This window comes from Clarias gariepinus, chromosome 26 (assembly GCF_024256425.1).
Source record: "Clarias gariepinus isolate MV-2021 ecotype Netherlands chromosome 26, CGAR_prim_01v2, whole genome shotgun sequence".
NCBI classification, from domain to species: domain Eukaryota; kingdom Metazoa; phylum Chordata; class Actinopteri; order Siluriformes; family Clariidae; genus Clarias; species Clarias gariepinus.
The window spans coordinates 23,871,857-23,892,710 of record NC_071125.1 but is presented as its reverse complement, the minus strand read 5'-3'; the positions used below and the strand labels follow the sequence as shown (position 1 = coordinate 23,892,710).

The 20,854-nt window shown below is 39.4% G+C and overlaps 1 protein-coding gene across 2 annotated transcripts; it reads right to left on the bottom strand.

Annotated features, from left to right (window-relative positions):
- Nucleotides 1–448: 448 nt before the first annotated feature.
- On the bottom strand, nucleotides 449–6,427 carry arxa (aristaless related homeobox a). Of its 2 annotated transcripts, none has more exons than XM_053488099.1 (5): nucleotides 6,087–6,427; nucleotides 4,553–5,099; nucleotides 3,192–3,237; nucleotides 1,122–1,444; nucleotides 449–938 (listed from the first exon to the last, which is right to left on the bottom strand). In XM_053488099.1, the coding sequence occupies exons 1-5, from the start codon at nucleotides 6,262–6,264 to the stop codon at nucleotides 671–673; spliced, it is 1,362 nt and encodes a 453-aa protein (XP_053344074.1). In that variant the 5' UTR covers nucleotides 6,265–6,427; the 3' UTR covers nucleotides 449–670. The 2 variants fall into 2 exon arrangements, with proteins under 2 accessions (XP_053344074.1, XP_053344075.1); XM_053488100.1 differs by having other exon boundaries at nucleotides 861–970.
- Nucleotides 6,428–20,854: the final 14,427 nt, after the last annotated feature.

Here is a 20,854-nt window from a genome sequence, read left to right as displayed (position 1 = left end):
GTGTGTGTTTGTGTGTATATATATTTTTATGTATATATATGTATCTATGTACAAATAGGCTGCTCTTAACAGATCAAGCAATCATAACTCCATCACTGTCATATTAAAGAAACTGGATGTTAATTTCCCCGCCCCCCCAACACACACACCAAAAGATTATAATTAACACAAGAGGTGAAGGAGCAATCTTCACGGAGAGGACAGGAGTTTGTTTTTGTTTGTTTTCTTCCTAATTTCTCAGCTGATGAGTTTGGTGTGATTTGGAGGGTTCTAGCAGTTCCCTTTGGCATATTGACCCCCTCCTCTGGTTCCACACTGGAGCTGATACTTTTTGCAGAGGAGAAGGTGCTGTTCTATGAGTGACTGGTCACCACATCCCTGACCGCCCCCCCCCCCCCCCCCCCAAAAAAAAAGAAAAAGAAAATTAAAACACAAATGGAGTGGCCTTCCTAAGTACCATTGGACTGGCTGTCGTAGTGATGCCAGCGTAGCTACATTGCAGACTGGGGTTCAGGTCGTTGATGATGTCCAATAAGGTGGGCGCTGTAACAGTGCATCACGCCTCCAGGGCTCGGCTCAGCTCAATTGCCGGTGTGCTGTTGCACTGTGGATTTGGTCATGCTTTATTATTTTTATCAGGAAGGGGTTTATATTTCAGAGAGAGAGAGCTTCAGCAGACCTCCTTCCCTGTAGAGCTGGCAGGCAGGATATTCAGCTGAGTGAGCTGAGCCGAGTGTTCTTTTGCTTTAAGACGTAGCGCGGCGATGCTCGAGGCTCGGCGGTCGGCAGCTGCGGAGGTGGAGGAAGAAGACGAGGCGCTGGGTGGGTCTGACAGACCTGCGGCCGGCTGCACCGGACTTTCCACTGGTGGTGTGGCTTGGCGCAGAAGAGCAGCAGCCGTGGAAGCGCTGGTCAGGGGACCCATGCTGGAGAAAAGTCTGAGCAGAAGAGTCAAGCTGATTAGATAATTCTAAAAAAAAAAAAAAAAAAAATCTAATTTCCATTCGATCCATTATACAGATGTTTGTAAACATCTTCAGAGGTCAATCAAGAGGATTATTCACATATTACACTTCTAACATTTTGCTGAGTTGGTGAGCTCGTTCCTCGCTCCTGCCTACCTGCCAAAAGTGGGTCCGATGAAGGCCGGATGGCGGAACATGGCGGTGCCCAGGAAGGTGCCCAAACCAAGGGGTGTGGCTGGAGGAAGGGCGGAGCTGTTATGTGGTGGCGCAAGTCCTGGAAAGGCAGCGGCTGCTGCGGCAGCGGTCCAGGCCGACTCCAGGGCTGGATGTGGATGAGGAGGGAACGGGCCGCCCTCTAGATAGTGACTTAAGGGGTGAGCTGCCGCTAGTGGACCAGGGAAGGGTAGACCTGGTGGATGAGACTGAACTCCTGCCTTCTCTCTCTTTCTCCATTTTGCTCTCCGGTTCTGAAACCAAACCTGGACAGAAAGAATGGCTCTTGTTTACACCCATGTATGATGTCTTAAATAATTTCAATAACTTCTGAAAGATGTGATCTCCGTGTTGTGACGTATAGTCGTCTTGCAGTAGCTACCAGAGTTCACTTTTGTATTCTGAATTGTGTACTGCTGTGCATGCTTGTCTGAGCTCGACACTGTAATCTGTGTGCAATATTTGCTTCGCTTTAATGAGGTGACAAATAGGCGGAAAGTCAAGGGTAATTACATGACCCTAAGCTCCGCTCCCTCATGGTCGGTTAGCCTAAGTTTGCTAATTAAAATCTGGTTTTAGGCTGCACCAAGGGGAAAAAAATGGGGTGGAGCGCGGTAATTAAGAGCCTTGTTCACAAAGGACTTGGATATAACGGCTTAAACGGGGGCCAGTAACAATTAATACGCTTTAAATGAAAATTCCTGAAAATGCAAGTGACTTTGAAAGGGTATTTAACTTTCCCACGGGTGCCCCAAACCATCACTGCACTGCTGGTGTGTACGGGCTACTACTACAGCGCCAGGGCCTGGAGACAAGTGTGTTCGCAATGAGGACATTGTCAACAGTGACTCTACAACACACACACACACACATACAGAGGCTCTTTTGCATTACAGGGCCCCTGGGGAATTTATGAGTTTTATCACCTCCTGATCGAGCCCATTAAGTGATTTGTTCATCCACAGTCTCAAACAGACATCTGTTGTTTTATGTTGGCAATAACCCTGCCATGTGTTTGTACTGTCTCTTTGGTTATGGGAGTTGAGCTTGATCATGCAAGCTTTGAATAGATTGGAAGAAGAAGAAGAAGGAGGAGGAGGAGGGTGGTGGTGGTGGTGTTGAGGGATGGAGGGGGCGACAAACACCTTTAATAGTCTCACTTGTTCCAAGTGCAAAGCATCGGATCAGTGCTGGTCTATTGCAATCACAAAATGGGAAATCAAATAGCATTATCCTCGCACCCTCCTCCACCCCCCCCCCCTCCACCCGCACAGAGGCGATGAGAATTCAAACACCATTTTCTCGCTGGAATAGCAGTGTTTGCTCTTGCGCTAAGTGCGCTTTTACGAATGGCGAGCGCGTCCGCGTAATTGCCGTTAAAACGCTCGCTCCATTGCATGTAATAACTTTCGATAACAGGAGAGATCTCCGGCGTGACGTTAGGGAGTCGTTTAACACAGCTGAAGGCTACACTTTCAAATGAAATTAAATATAGGCCATTAGCCAGATATAGCACACGTCGCTTAGCACAATTTCCCAGAATTCTCGGAAATCTTAACGCTCTACTGAAATAAATAAATATACAAATAGAGTATCAGTGTAAATATGAATATATAACTAACCAGGAACATGAAAGCGGTTTTTACTGAAGCCCCCAGGTGATTACATTTATGACTCTTTTTGTTGTTGTTGTTGTTGTTGTTGCTTAAATTCTTTAATCATAAAATCCCAGTCTTCTAAAAACTCTTATACAATAATAAACAATTATAAATCTAATAAATGCTTACATCTTAAAATCTAAAAATAACTCTTTATACAGGACGCATTGAAATCCATGCATAACTCTAATTCTTGTCTCTGTATTAATAATTCCTTTAAAATAGACTTTATCAAGAGTATGTAATAATAATTTAACAAGAATAATGATGTTATAATAATGAGGTGTTTAGTGTTAATTCATCAATCTGATCAGCTGTTTGAGGGTTTTAAGGAGAGAAGAAAAGCGCGTTTTACCTGCACTCGCGCCTCGGTGAGGTCCAGCCGCATCGCGAGCTCCTCTCTGAAACAATACACACACACACACACATTTTACATCCATGTCAGACTCAAATGTACTTATACAATAACTAAATCAAACAGACGCTGTTACATGTTAAATAGATTCAAGGAATTTATTTAATCTCTCTCTCTCTCTCTCTCTCTCTCTCTCTCTAATTCCCTCGCTCCTTTGCTCCTTTCTGAAAGCTTTAACTACATAATGACGGACATAATGTCTATTCAATCTATAGGGCTGGCCAGGAACCGCATCACTCTTCACCATTTTGCAAGGATGATGGCAATTACAATTACTATGTGCAAGAAAACGAGCCACGCCGATTTAAAGGACATCAATACACACGACCAGTCTATAGGGGAAAGAAAATGCTTTTATTGTCTTTTATTCTTGTTATTGTTTTTTTTTTTTAAAGGACACTCGGGTTGTATTGCTATCAATAATATTATTTGTTTCAGTACTGTATGATAACACGAGCCTGTATATTTCCTGTGAAAATAAATATAAGATTAGATCAAAATTGCTGCTGTTTTATTGTTATTGTTTTTCTACTTGTTTTCCTCAACGCCGCAAAACCGAGCAGTGATTTTATACAAAAAAATATACGAGTTTATTTTCGGCATCTGCACTTTCAAGTGAATTAAATGCGGCATTAAAAAGGCAAAATTGTCAATTTACAGATTTACAGAAATATGACTTGTTTTATTAACTTCATGTTACTACAATAATCCTATAAACTGGTTGCATTTATATAATACGGGTTTTGTGTTAAATCTTAATATTTTTGGTGTGAATTTTAGCTGCCGATATTTTATAAATCCAGCGTGTCATCTCAGTAAAGGTCTGTATTTTTGTTTCCATGTTTGAGGAAAATTATCATTTATATATCTTTATCTGTTTCTTATATATATATATATATATATATATATAGAGAGAGAGAGAGAGAGAGAGAGAGAGAGACTGCTTTTGGATTATACATTTATGAACGAGCACTAAATTATACAAGTATATTATATATATATATATATTATATGCACACTTTCCCAAAAGTCTCCATAGAGAAAATTAACATTACCACTTGAGAATGAGTTCAGTGTGTTGTTCTTTTTCAGAGACATTATTATCTAAATGATGTAAAATAAGTATGGAAATTTTTGGAAGATTAAAAAAAATAGAATTTCTTCTATGAACAGAGACTTTTGAAACAAACAATTTTTTTTGTATAGATGAGAAAATTTCCTAGACTTACAGATTTTTTGACTACTAGAAAATATTATTATTATTATTATTATTATTATTATGTGGAGGTGGGTGTGCGTACCTGGTGAACACATCTGGGTAGTGGGTCTTTTGGAAAGCCCTCTCCAGCTCCTCCAGCTGGTAGCTGGTAAACGTGGTCCTGTATCTCCTCTGCTTGCGCTTCAGCATGCCTTCCTCCGAGTCGCTGCCCGCAGACAGACACACACTGTCCTCTCCGTCCTTCACGTCTGCGTCGTTGCGTGGGCTCGGCTCGTCCTTGGGCGACAGGCCATGCTCGGCTCCGCACGCCTCCTCCTCCTCTTCCTCCTCCTCTTCCTCCTTCACCGCATCCTCCTCGAACTTGAGTGCTCCGAGCTCGGCCAGCTCCGGGCTGCTGCGCGCCTCCTCCAGCCCGCTGAACGGCGCGTTCTCCCGGTACGACTTGCTCCGGCTGATGCTGACCTGCGGCGCCTGGCTGATCTTCATGCTCTCGCAGCCGAGCTCGCTTTTCTCCCCGTGATCCTGAAACACCCTGTTGGTGTCCAGGTATTTCCCCCCGGGGCCGTAGAGCCGGCGCAGTTTGGGCGGAAGGTGCATGTCCGAGTCAAAGGAGAGCTCTTTGGTGGAAACTGAAACAAAACAAAGCAAAAACAAATCATGTATTTTAATTTTTTTTAGAGAGCGAGAGACAGATGGAGGACACATGCATGTTTTAAAAGTATGCACTAACCTCGTTTTATTCGTGTTTATCTCTGACAGGTGCAAATTAGCTCATAGCTAACTCTGGTGTAATATATTTTTAATCACGTTCTTTTAATGTATAAATGAAATTACAGAACTATTTCACACACTGTACTGAAAGAACATTTTTACTGTCAATGTAAAAAAGGAATGCGGATTTACTAAATTTGTAAAAATATACGCAATCAAATTAACCCAGCTGACTAAATTACATTTATTTATTTCTACTACAGTTAATTTTACAAAACTTATATTAAGCCAGTTTATGATATAATATTTTATCTCCTTGTCACGAGTGAAGGAAAATTAATTCTATTTAAATATGTATGCTCTAGGTATCAAACAATACAATAAATCCAAAGCAATAATTAAAGTGTTAGTTTCATTTTCACGCTAGAAATATAAGCAACACGAGATAGAGATATGTTTACAAAACCTTCTTTATATATTGTGTATAAACATAATATCATTATTCACTATATTATTACCCTCTTTGTTACATGATCATTTTTACTGTTTAATGTAAATCTGATGAAATGTGTAACTATACACAGCTCGTGGAGTTCAGCTCTGATTATTCCTTTAAAGCATTAAAATGTTTCTTATGCAGTTATTAGGCAGAAACGCGCGCGCCGCTGAGTACTGCGTTATAAAGAAAGGCTGGATATGTTTACGAGACTCTCAAGTTCATGCTCGGATTTCTAAAGTGTTCTGGGTGAAATCAAACAGGAGCTGATTTTAGCCTTTTAGCAAAGACAAGCCCGTAGCTATACATGCTTCCTTAAATATTTTGTAATCTCCATTTTTTTTTTTTTTAGCGTGAGCGCACATAATGTTTGTAAATGTGTGAGTGTGTGAGAGTGTGTGTGCCGTACCTTCAGTAGGCTGCTCGTGCTCCGGCCGCGCTGTTAAACTTTGCGCCCCCAGCAGCCGGACTTTGCAGGGACTCCTCCGGCCCAGAATGCTCTCGATGCAGTAGGACGAGAGGACGGTCGGAGACTTGCTTTTACACTCGCTCCTGTCGCGCGCATCGTCGTCGAACTGACTGCTCATTTTTGTCTCTGCGTAAATTTCAGCCGCTTTTCCGCGTTTCTGCCTCCTGCGTTCGGCGAAGTTTCAGCTTGTGTGAGCGCTACACACTCTCTCCCTGCGCATGTAACCCCAGGTCTCTCTTTCTCTTTCTCTCTGAGTGTGCGTGTCAGTGTGTGTGTGTGTGTGTCTGTCTGTACGTAATGTTAAAGTGGTAAAGTGTGGAGCTCCTTGGCGCTGCAGCTCCTCTCTCCATTCCGCCGCACTGACGTGGAGCGACAATCTGATTGGCTCCCGGGGGGAAAGGGGGATCTTTCAGTTTTCTCATTAAAGTTTACCGGCCTGAGATACACACATTAGTCCAATAAAGCCGACTGCACAGTTCAAGATAGATAAATAGATAGAGATAAGCTGAACAGATATGATCACAAGGCTGATATTTGTTATTTATGAGCACAATTATTATACTTTATGCAGTGTGATTGATTAATATTTCTATTGAGGTGTATTAGTGGTTTATTGTAGTTTATACAATAAAAAGCATTATATTAATCACTATATTCGTCACTATATACAGTATATATACTGTATAAAAAACATAATAATAATAACAATAACAATAATAATAATAATAATAATAATAAAATAATAATAATAATAATTATTATTATTCTAATAAAAAACTATTATTATTATTATTATTATTATTATTATTGTTGTTGTTGTTCTTGTTCTTGTTCTTGTTGTTGTGTTAGGTAGTGATAAAATCCTTTTTTTCCATGTAAAAATCCCTAAGGGACATAATCCCATTTGGCTAGCTTTGCTGGTCTGGTTTTCAATATTTATCCAATAAATTGCATTTTAGTATCATTAAATATAGTGATTTTAATGTCATATAGACACTAATAACCGCATTTTTCTGTTGCTAATATGTAATATATATATAAAAAATATTTCATATATATATATATATATATATATATATATATATATATATATATACTGTATATAGCAGAACATATGGTGTATGGTTTGACTGGGCGAGGCTGGATGCTACTGGTAGCCTTCCTTCACACACAATGGTAGCCCTCCTTGCACTTTGGTAGCCCTGCTCACAGCCTGGTAGCCCTCCTCACCACCCCTAATTGCCTGTCCTCTCTGAAGCGATCAGATAGTCTGAGATGGCTGAAGGTGGTGATAATGGCCCGCAGGTAACTGGACTCAGGAGCCTGGAGAGGTTGATTGAGAAGTCTATTTAACCTGCTGCGGATGGCGTGACCCCGCTCAAAGCCATCATAAAAGGATCTTTTTTTTTTCTCAAAATTCAATCCTGAAACTTCAACAAGCTACAATTTACACTCTCCTTTCAGCGCTCTATAAGGAGCTGTGCAGCTCTGTTACAACCTGAGAAGAGGCGCATCAAGACATAATTATGAAATACCGAGACGTGGTGTATGTTATGACCTTAATATGGGCCTCTGGGGATGACTGGCTGTTTTATATACTGCGACCGAAGGGTTGTCTCTCTATATAAAAAATAAATCTTCAGTGTACACGTGTTTCATGCTTGTTTTTCCTGCGCAGTCTGTCCTTTATTTACAATTATCCACAAGTCAGTGTAATTAATATCCAGAAGCAGCCAGGAAATTTGTGCCACAAATACACTCCTGCTCTAAACTTCTGGGGCATTTGTAAAGCAGATCAACAGACTAATGACAATAATAACAATATAAAACGTTTTTTTTCCCTCTTGGTCCCAAACAGCCGCGCAATGCAGACCCGTATTTAAAGTCGCTATGTAATTTGGGGCCACAATTTGATTCATTTATACGCACTCTGTTATTAACCCAAGAAAAGAAATGTCAGGGACTATTACCGCCAGCAGGATATCCGCGCTTTGTTTAAATGCACTAATTACAAGCACACACGTTTGGAGAGAAAGAGAAAGGGGGAGAGTGAGAGGAGGAAAAAAAAGGCGCAATTTTCACATATTTAATTTTCAGTGGTCTATTTAGCGCAAGGCGCGCGCGGGCCACTTGTTAGCACCGGCGCACGTCACTCTCACTCTCCTCCGGTTCCCCTGATGCTACCGGGTGTCATATTTTCACAACAAGTCTAACTTGATAATTTGTACAACAATCTAGTGTTAAGAGTGGTGTGTAAACTATACTGTTTTTTTATCATTCTCATTAGAAATAAAGCCTAGGTATCATAGACCTGGGTAAGGTGCATGATTGGATCTGATCTGAGTATTATTAAAGGCACAACATAGGTAGAATATACACACATTTAAGCAAACGAGAAAGGCAAACATTTTTAGTATGACATGAGCAATTAAATAATGACCTAATATCTGCTGTAATTGGTGTTTTTATATATACATATAGATAACACCATTAAGAATAATCGGCTTTTACACAAACATGTCAAAAAATTTTAGTGTGCAGAAAAAAAGTTATAAATAAAGCATAGATGTTTTGCTTTGAAGGCTTCCAAGGGTTCTTCTGTGCAATTTAAGAGCATTAACTCTTTACATAACTGTATGACGCGTTTTGCTTAACCTGTTAATAGAATATATATATATATAAACTTTCTTAAACGTTTCCTTCTGTCCAGTGGTGTAAAAGGTCAAAAAAAAAAAGACCTCAGCTCAATGATCACCATGTAGCTCTGTTCCTAGATTGCATTTCCAATCCAAACCCAGCAGAGCTGATCCATCTCATCAAGTCCACTGATTATTTGAAGCAGAAGCCGGATTTATGGATTTGGACCTGAGTTCTGGAGTAAGCTGGATGTCCTGGAAGGTTGGTGATGACTGATTTCATGTCTGCAGGAGCTCAAGAACCCAAAATGCGTCGGGTGTTCCTGCTTTTTTGTAAGCAGCGCCCTCTGCTGGCAGCTTGGGCTTAAACTGAGGATGAGAGGTGCATTGTGTGTTCCATAAACTACTGCGCAGATCTGGAGTAATCCCGTCCCTAATATGGGACCAGAGGTTTCTCCAGGAGCAGAGATATGTGAAATATTGCATCCATAATAGATATATATTATATATTACTCAGAAAAAAAATCAATTACAGGCCAAGTCAACCTAATCAGCCCAAAATGTCTAGGATAATAAAACTGTATGTATTGTGCATGTGTGTGTGGGTGTTTATATGTGTGTGTGTGTGTGTGTGTGTGTGTAATATATATATATATATATATATATATATATATATATATATATATATATATATATATATATATATTATGGATGCAATATTCAATAATATGCAAAATGTTTTATACACACACACACACACACACACACACATATATATATACACACACACATGCACAAATACATACAGTTTTATTATCCTAGACATCTTGGGCTGATTAGGTTGACTTGGCCTGTAATTGATTTTTTTTTTCTGAGTAGATTTAATTTGAGAGCTATACACACTCCATAATCACATACCCAATATAACAATGTCCTTATTATGAGTCTTATTAAGTCTTACAACATTTCTTAGTTTGAATAAAAGCTTTGGCCAATAAGTAATCAAAAATACACATTGGCACCATATTTGCCTATGTATGTATTTATTTATGTGCAGAGTTAATGAATTGTTTTTTACTGAATTGTAGTGTTGTATTGAAGGTGTTTGGATTAAATCCGGTTGATGTGAGGAAATACAGTGTTCGAAGCGTAGATATCGTGCGACTTTCGGCTTATTACGTGTTTTCTGACTAAAGAGCGTCCAGGCTTCATCAGAATGGAAGTGATGCCCATCAGTGTGCTTTATGTGCACGGATGAAAGTCGGACCCGATGTCTCCTGCGTATTAAACGCTTCGTTTCGGGCTGGCCGTCTGCTCTCTGTCTTTACTCGTTTGGGAGTCACACTGCTGACAGTTCATTCCAGTTACTGTGACTTAATTGGATGCTGCTCAGGCTGAAAGAGGGAACAAAAAGAGAAAGGAGAGAGAGAGAGAGAGAAGCTTTCCGACGCGCGCGTAAGCAAAGTTAATTAGCGGTTATTAACACTGCGCATAATGAGGGAGCGAGGGAGTCAATTTAACGACTTTGTTAGCCCAAGTTTAGAATGACAGGCGATGATCGCAGCAACAATAGCGATCCCGAGCGGGAGTGATCATCCGTAATTTTCCAACAGCAATAAGCTCTAATAAAAAACAAAAGCACTCTAATTTCGCTCAACTGACTCGATAATTTCAATTTGTTCAGGAAAAAAGAGGATGACTCAAACATTTAAACCCAAGATCACCCTTTCCTCAAAGACTCCCCCAGCGAAGCTCGTTTATTTATTTAACTGTCTAATAATTGTCTGAGCATCTGAACACGTCCAGCTACCCCACACAGCATGAGGACATAAGAGGCATTTTCTAACACTGGAGAAAGATTTTCCCTATAGACTAAAATTCTGTTTCAGAAAGTGCTGATTGATCATTGGATTAAGTATATAACCAAATTTAAGCCTCTAATATATGGGGTCCTCCAGGAGTCAGGAACTTGTTAAAAGTCAAAGCTGATCTAATCTAAAGTACTGACAACTATTTCTTTCTCATGACATTTCATACATGCTCTAGGTATGGATGCTCATTCCTCAGTTTGCAGCTGTTTGGGCGAGGCAAACTGTTTAAAGAGTGCTCTCTTGTAGCATCAAGAGTGGATGTGTTGTGTGTCCGGAGATGCTTTTCTGCTCATCATGGTTGTAAAGAGTTATTATTGGAGTTAGTGTATCCTCTCTGTCAGCAACAAGGCATTTCTCAAATATTCAAACCAGCAAGCAGGTCCTGGACAAAATCACAGAGAAAGTTTTACCTACTCCGATGTTTGATATGAACGTTAACTGAAACTCTTGATCTGTAGCTGTATCATTTAATGAATTGTGCTGCTGCAACACGATTGAATAACTGCATGAATGCATGTCTCCCAGTCTGGAAGCCTTGTTTGTGTTTGGATACATTTCCTGTTTATTGCTAATAAACAAGTCAGGATTCAGGAAGGCTACAGTAACACAAATAACCACTTATTATCAACTTTTGTAAGCCAAACCTATATTCTCATCAGTCATAATCACACTGATTTTCATTACAGTGGCACCTGGCAGAGTTGGGATATATTAGGTAGCTCTTAAAGTCGATGTGTTGAAAGCCTGAAAAATGGAGGTCTCTTTTATATAGAGAGAAAAGGGTGAGGATCAGAGGGATTTTGCCCAAAGATGACTAGACGACTGGGTCATAGCAACTTAAAATCTCCACTTGTTGGGTGTTCCCAGTAGGTAAGTATTTACCAATAGTGCTCCAAGAAAAAATCAGGTGAACTAGAGATAGGGTCATGATCATTCAAGAGTCATTTATGTGGATGGTGAGTAAAGGCTAGTTTGTTTGGTCTGATCCCAAAGAAGAAGTTCTGATAGGAAGGAGACCGAATACACCACCAAAACTCCTACAATGAGCATGTGAGCGTCAGTACTGGACCACGGCACAATGGAAGAAAGTGGCTTGGTCTGAAGAATCACATCATATATGTCCTATGGACAGCCACGTGTGTCTCAAACTCAAATTCTAATTTTATTTGTCATGAACATGACAATGCACAATATGAAATGCCTATATGACTGTTCATGACCTAAAAAAAGAAAGGTGGAGTGGAGCAAAAAGACAGAAAGCTAGAAGGATTTTACTACAAGAAAGAATTGGGCTGAGAGAAACGTATATTTTAAAACGTAAAAATTTGGCTTAAGTGTACAGAAAAAATCTACAATGTACAAAGTTGCAATAGAAAATATAATCAAATAGAAAATGTATAAAGTAAACAGGATGGCACCAGGATGTATGTGTGTAACTCACCTAGGGAAGAGTTGGCACCAGGATGCACTATGGGAAGAAGGTGAACTAATGGAGACAGTGTGATTCTTTGGGAAAAGTTCTGCTCTAAGGGAAACCTTGAGTCCTGTTGTTCATGTGAATGTTACTTTGACACGTACCACCTGCTGCAGACCATTTAATGAAAGAAGCGTTCCCTAATGGTAAGTGGCCTCTTCCAGCAGGATAATATTCCCTGACACACTGAAAAAATCATTTAGGTCAGGCCTCATTTTTTGACTTGGTCTCTGAATCCCTCTGATCAAGTGTCTGTGGAAAACAAGTCTAATCCATGGACCACAAACACAAGGATCTGCTGCTAACATCCTGGAGCCAGATACCACACACACACACACACACACACCGCATCGTCCAAGTGTGATTACATACTTAGCTTATATAGAGCACGATATTGGCCATTCCATCCATCCATCAATCTTGTACCCTCTTAAGTCCACCTAGGGACTGTGGAGGCCGGTGGTAATTACCATTGTATTTATTCTCATTGTATTTATTCCTATTTAATGACAGTTGAAGGACCCCTGGTCAACGTTCACATGTTACGGGCAATTTGGGAACATCATTTAGCCTAATCTGCATGTCTTTGGACTGTGGGAGGAAACCCACCAAGCCCGGGGAGAACATGCAAACGCTATGCACACAGACCCTGAGGTGGAAATCGAACCCTCAACACTGGGAGGTGACAGTGCTAACCATTCCACCAACGTTCTGCCAATATTGTCCATTACACAAGTTTAGATATGACTTATGCATTTCGTAATAAGTTTTGAAAGTAATATGGTTAGATTTATTTACAGCACATAAATAAAAGTTTGAGCATTTATCTTTTATATAAGTGGGCTTGACCTCAAGAAGGTGACAGATTTATTTTGTTCTTTCCCCCCACCATCACCACCACCATCCTCACCAGCAGCAGCACCACAGCTTCTGCCTCATTTTCTCAGTAATCTGAAACGCGGCGCTGTGCAGAATGGCCGCTGGAAGTTTCCCGAGATTGCATTTTTGCGCATCATTTCATACATGTATATGCGCTTTCTGTAGATTAAAGCTCCAGCATTCATATCGACTCCGGGAGCGCGAGGCGAGGAATGGCCCCGGGGTTACTCAGGGTCACGACGCATTTTTCTGCTCTTTCTTTATTTTGCGCTCATTATAATAAAGCTTTACAGGTGACCCGGTGCGCGCTCGCGCGGTGACCCCTCACCATCAAACCACCAGCACCAGCAGCAGCAGCAGCACCGGGACAAACAGCTCCGTGCACGTGTGCGTGCGTGTGCGCGTTCTCGTGCGTTCATTGGCCTTTATTGATTAGAGGCGCGGAACAGAGTCGTCTTCTTGTTTTTTTTTCATGGAGAACTGCGGTCCTTTATTAACTTAATCAAAGTAATGCATGCAAATGATGCTTCTTCTGAGCTCCTGAAAAAATTATATATATATTAAAAATGATAATAATAAATCGCTTCTCCCCTCGAATCGGGAGAATCCGCTTATTCACTTAGCGTCAATATCGCGCGCATGCAAATGAAAGCTGATTAGAGTAAATGAGGGACTTCGCTGCTATTTGACCTTGTCTGAGTTTTATGTAAATTGCTGAAAACGACACAATGAAGCAGATGGCATTTAGAAGATATTCATATTTTAAAAAAATATAAAAGACTAATCAACTTTTTTTTAAAAGACGGAAGAGGATAAAATTTTATTAACATTGATTAGAACCTGTTAGAGGAGACATGGCCTAGAATATTCATAATAATTAAAATTTCCACAAAAAGCTCACGCGGCAATTATTATTATTATTTTTTAAATCCGTAAAGATTGTTTAGTGTCCACCATACTGTATATGTCTACTGTCAAATTAAGGCTGTTTTAATTTTAATTAAAATTAAAGATCTTACAAGATGTGAACATGGTCATGATTTTTGACTGGTCTCAAGAATCATGACAATTTGGGGATTTTTAAAAGCAAAATCCCCAAATAAGAACAAAAAAGGCGAGAGATTTCAATAAACAATTTATCAATTTAAACTCTAAAATAATAATTATAATAAATAACATTACCTTAAATATTCTGAATTTGAATCATGCAACATAAAAAAAAATTCGGTCTTGACTATTTCCTATAATTCTATATTATCTGTCATTTTGGTCAGCAACATAAATCAGTATTATCTGGTTGTTGACTATTTATGTTTGCAAAAACATTGGATGATTTTTATCTGAATGTTAGCTATTTATTTTGGCTGATTAAAAAATATATATTTTAAACATGAGTTATCCTGAATTTATTCTTTACCCCCACTGTGTTTGTACACAAGGACATCCTTTTTTCTCTCTTTTCTTTACAGAATATTGAAGTGTTTTGTAGAAAAGGAGGAAAGGGTTACAGTAAATAAATAAAACTCTAAGAAATTTCAGTTTTAGCAAACATGTGAAATGCCTGTTATCTAAGACTAAAGAGACAGATATGTAGAAACATTATCTATAAATAAAAATTTATTAATATTAATAGATTTTAGAAAAGGTACCACGTGTACAGTCTCAGTGCCGTAATTCTTCATGAATTAAGTAGCAAACTACAAAATATTATGTTTGAAAAAGAAAGCTCTATATAGAAAATAGACGAAAATTTGAGGTGGATTTAAAGTTAGGGAAATGTGCATGTAGCTATATTTACTCATTATGGAAATTATTCTTTGCTCATTTTCCTAAAAGGTGCCAATAATTCCGGATTTTACTGTAGTTTTAGTATTTAACATAAAGATGTATTGTTTAATTATATATTAAATAATAATACAATAGGGAGCATCGTAAGATACTGTATATATACTGTATCATGGGCTATAGAAATATTTAAATTTAAGAGAAAATTGATAAGCATCTCGTGTAGAAGATATTTGTGTAAGATATTAATATAACATATTATATAAAAAACACCTCGGCAAATCAAAGCATCTAAAATAAAAAAAACAAATGTATCTGATAAACAAAAAAATTGTACTGTAGTATTGGAAAATATATATTTTTTAAACAGAGGTTTTACTGCCATCTAGTGGATCAAAGCAGAAACATTTCCTGTAGCTCTTGTAGATTAAAGGTGAGCTCAGTGAACAGTTTACATGATATGATGTTTATCAAGGCCCGGACTTGTCGGTGTGTCCTTTTCTCCAGCTGTAGATCAGGAATCCTGTCCAGCTGTCCCTCGAGGACTTCATCTCAAATGAAATTAGCTTCCTGCGTGGCTCGGAAATAGCCGTTCAGGTGTTTTGCTGTGACAGTAATGGCTGCATTGCTCCTGTGAGTCCAGCCCTCTGTGTGAAGCCATTTATTTTATTCTGTCTCTCTCTGTTTGTCTCAGTGCTCAGCCGGATGCCCTGTCTCACTCTAATCATATTTATTTTTTCGCAGTGAAAATGGGGTTCGGTTTTCAGAATTGCGTACGGACGCTTTAATTTGGTTCTCCATGTGGACGATTGAAGTTTGCCTGTGTGAGAGCAGCTACAAATTTAATTTCTGTTAAGCGCAGCGGTGCAGCCGGGGGATTTCATAGAGGATAAAGCAGAGGACACCATTAGGTCCGTGGTGACCCGGAGACTCGGGGGGCTTGCCTGTGTAGATCTTCAGAGACATTCACCGATAGGAAAACGTTACGGTCTCTGGTCGAGGGTCTGATCGGCTCGGTAGGGGTGCGGAGGGGAATTTAGAGAAGCTGTGCAATCTATATTGGATTTATTCCTGTTGTGTGTCCAGGTGTGTGGTGCTCCTGCCGTGAGGAAGTCAGGGAAGTAAATTCTGTGTGGATGTCGAGGTCACGCTCGAGTCCCACTCAGGCCTCCTGATTGACGTGACTTCGTTCAGCGTGCTTCTGTTTCTCTTTTCACGTTCCTTACTTACAGTTTTCTCTCCATAGAGGATTGAAGAGAACATGAATGACTCCGGAAGCCGTTTTCAAATCTGAAACGAGTGTCATTCCCTCTGTACATCAAACACACTAAAGGTAAAGGTACCAGTCTGTACTCTCTCCTGCTACATTGAATTAGAGTGAAGGCTTTGGTCTTTAAACTCATGTTTTGCACCTTATGATATTTGCAAATGTAAAACACACACACACACACACACACACACACACACACACACACACACACACACACACACACACACACACACATGCATACTAAAAGTAAAACATGTGAGCTTAATGGTAGCATCCTAACAAGAAGGACGAGTAGAGTGAGGCACCTTTACATCTGAGAGCGGATTATAGCTGCTCTTGCTTTTATCACTTCTATAAAATCCTCCAGTTTAGTGTTTTTGCTTTCTTGTCATTTTGTCTAATGTTACTGTGACAATGTAATCTCCATCGCAAGTAATTATACTTGTGTGCATGTGTGTGTGTGCGTATGAGTGTTCATGCATGTGTCTATTTGTGTTTTTTTTTTTCTTTTCTTTTTTTTTTTTTTTTACAAAATGCATCTGTATAACCAAACGATTCTGAAGCAATTTTCTCCGTGGGAGGAGTGTGTAATTTTCTATTTGGTGACATTCTGATGTGTAAGAAAGTAGGAGTGTGTGTGTGTGTGTGTGTGTGTGTGTGCATGTGCATGTGTATGCATGCTTTTATATCTTAGTGAGGAACAATTTTTTTCCCAAAAGAGCAGGAATCTCTTACAGGTTTGACCTTTGAGGAGATTCTGTTGGTCCTCATGAGGAAATCTAAAAGAGTTGAATTGTTCCCTTTGGGCTACTGACGATAAAGTGGAAGGTCCTCAGAAGAACAGTAAGACAAATCTGTGTGTGTGTGTGTGTGTGTGTGTGTGTGTGTATACAGTGCTTTAATGGCCGGAGTGGGCGATGGAGGGGAGAGATGTCAGCGAGGGCGCTGTTTAATGACTCTGGAATAATTCCTTCCTCATTAGCGTGAGCTCAGAGGATCCACCAGGGCTTGAACCACTAGAGCATGGTGTGCTGCAACAGTCTTTATCTCCGTATTATTGCATTTGCATAACATTACAGCCCCCGCGTGAGTGTGTGAGTGAGTGAGTCCACTCCGAAAGGCCGCCTGCACTTCATTTTAAAAGGCTATAGTGGACGTCCCTGCAAATCTAATCAGAAGTAAGTGGAGGTGGTGGCGATGCCGCTGTGGTAGGAGGTGAGTGCACACAATAAGTGACATGCGGAGGAAGAACCTTCCAGAGTTATTAGAGTCATTAGAGCCATTTTAAGTAATAGCGCAAAGACAAACTCTTTATGTTAAACCTTCGAATTGACTGTGCTGGGATTTGATTCTCTACGTTGACGTGTTTCCTTTTGAAACAGGAAGTCGTGGTGATGACGTGTCGAGCTCTCACCACTTCACAGGAAGATGGCGTCCGGCCTTAATGATGATTATGGAGTTCTATTATTATGGAGTTCTATGGAGTTCAAATCTCAACTATTTATTTCAGTAATAGTCTGCAGGAACGAGACACGTCCTCACACCCCGAGGTCAGGAGAGCTAGATATTCTGGAGCTTTTAACTGGAAGAGACTAGTACAGGATGAATCACCAAAAAAGTTTTCAAACTTAAAGTGAGAATATCTCCAAAACTATTTGATCATTTTGGTGTCCTTGGCACTAAGGCTCAGGGATAAAGAACAACAACAACAAAAGGCTCGGAACTTGTTTTCTCCATCTGTCTTTCACTTGCACTGAACGTTCTCTTCCTCTACAGACCCAGCGTCTCCGTCGTCTCATGTGTGATATCTATATCCGATCTTCATGGCAGGACTCCAATCTAAGCCCCTGATCTGATAGAAAAGCAAGCCATCCAGGAGGTTTATTTCCAGCCTATTTATCAGCGTGTAGTTTTGTTCAGATGATGGAGGTGTGCTCGGGGCTCGTATCGGATTGCTCTGGCCGATCCCGAGGCCTATCACAGCTCCGAATTTCATTTCCCTCCAGACGATGAACAGTGCAGCGTATCCTATATATGTTTGAAAAAAAAAATTAATGCAGTCATTTTTCTCCCCCTGAGGTGCAGATCAATTTCCATAGACTGGCTGGAGATATTTTCCGTCATTAAGCTTTTGAGGACAGGCTGTAAACTGCAGGCCAGCGGGGGACTGGATGCAGCTGCACGCTTCACTCGGGGTTTCTTCCTGCCTCAGTGGAACAAATGTGATGGCTGTGGGTCAGTGTATAAAGACTGTGTGTTCTCCATCCTCCCAAAAAACAGTGACATGCACGGTATTAAACACTCTATTAAAAATATTCAGCTTATATCAACCTAAACCAAATAAAGAACAGTTTTTTATCTGTTTAATGCAAATATTATTTTCAAAGTGTTGCATTGTCATACAGAATAAAAGCAAATATAATGTAAATAGCAGATTTATAAAAGTAAAATATACAGATTTTTATCATCTCCAACAATTAAATGATTTGACTTTATGTTTATGGAATTTTTTTAATTTAATGGATATTCATTCCAATTTTATGTGAATCGTCTTAATAACTTTAATAATTGTAATATTAACTAAATAAGATTAAATTACTCTCAGGTGTGTAATATAATGTGTGTGGGAATATTTTTTTATGTGTTTGGTTGCTTCTTGATGCTATTTAACATTATTAAGTGTAAAACGTGTAAATTTTAGAAACAACAATTTAAAAAAATAAAGGTGAAAAGAAATACATGTATTAATATACACTTTAGGCAGATGTGATAGCTGTGCATGTTATACAAACATAAAATTATGTAGCTAGTCACATAATGATGCTGAAGTGTATAATTATTGTTCTTGTTTTTCAAAAAAGGAGGAACATATACTGGATTATATTTTCTTTCTTTCTTTTTCTTCTTCTTTTTTTTTTTTTTGGTAAATGCATGATTAGTTACTTTTTGGTGTAGACAAGACCCAAAGTGCTTTTCTAGTCATTTTAGTTGCATTACTTTTATTTTTAAATAAATATTCCACATTTCTCCAACAGATCTGACACATCACCCAAAACATGTTTAAGAAAATCTCTTTACAGGCTGAGATTGCACAATACAATGTCCCATCAAAGTGTCTCTTTCCAGAAGCCATTCAAAAACCGCAGAGAAAAATTGTTTGAAATTTCTCTTTCTGAAAATAAAATGGTGTCTCCTTCCCCCACCCTCCTCCCTTTTCCTCAAATGACCCATTTACCTCTGAACACAACGAGAGGAAGGGCACGAAGGGCAAAGTGTGGGGAGAATGAAGGAGTGAAATTGATTCTGCATGATGATGAAAGGCATAAATAAAGCACAGCAGGGGAAATTCAATGAATAACCAGCAGAAGTTCAGTTCCAGACCAGGTTCCAGCTCCTGATACACATGGACCAGGCAATCATGGCCTGAAGAGCTGCTGATTACCTGGCCAAGAGCTGAAACAGAACTGAACGGTACTGGATTGAGGATCGTGTACCGCAGTGGACGTGATGCATGTGGTTGATGGTTTGAGGCGTAATAACAATTCTGACTATTAGATTCGTGCATACAGACTGGAGGAAATCATACGCACTAAGTGCTTAGAAAAAAGTTCTGTATTGTGCAAGCGGTGCTGAAATGTGAGTGCTTTTACTGATCATGCAGGATGCTTTGATGTTTTTCAGCTCATACAATTAAAGATGTTCAGAAATTTGTGCAACACCCTGCAAACGCTCGCCGGTGAGATGATCTCATCAAGTGGGAAGACGCGGAGTTAGTGTTCCACCATAAAGCGGATTATTTTCCATAACAGCACATCACAAAGTGCTTTATTGCTAAAGATATTTGACAATAATTAAAACTAAATTTTAATAATAAAATGGCACATCATGCTTTAAATTAAATTTATAAAAGCTTAATGTTGTAGAACATTCTCAGTTTCTGTTCTGACTTACCTTATACTTATAGCAGCTGTAAACAGTGACTCCCTCTATAGCCTCTCTCATTTCTCTCTTTAAGCCAACACTTTTTTGTTAAACATCTTGTTTCTAAATCTATTTTTAATCTGACTTGTATCGGACATAAATCTGAACAGATCTTACTCTTAAAAATGTGTCATGTAATTTTGTTCAGGCTCAGTATAAAAAGGCCACAGTAATTTGCCATTTCTTTGGTTTGCTTTACAATTTGCTTTTAAATATGTACAGCCGCTTTATATAGCTTTTATTCGGGCAGCACAGACAGGTTTTACTCAGCCTTTTTTTTTAAGTATGGTTATTTCTTTAGACATGGTTACGATATGCATCTGTTAATTTTGCTTGTACAGCAAAATCACTACAGATGTTTACAGCACTATCCCAACACCAAAATACTCCTTCAATAGACATCATTCTTCATATTTCCTAATGTGATAGTACAGTATAATGAACGTTGAGTTGGTTCGACATATTAATCACATCATTTCCAATTTAACCATTCACACTGAAGTTGCAATGGAAAACATCCAGCCTGGTATCTGATATGGGACAACATATGGCCATGATCCAAATCATAAAGTAACAGATCAGATTCCATGTAATTTGTGATGTTCACACTGTGATGTTTTGAGAAAAAAACAGAAGTTTTGGAGACTAGTTTTGTAACACACCAAGAGATGACAACACAAGGCTGCACGCACAGTCACAGGCAGCACCGACCTTTATAAGTCAGTGTGCCAAAAGACATCGTCCTGTGTACACATGTAATTGTGCTACTGGTGCTCTTCTGACCAAGTGCGTTACCATGTCTGTAATTTCAT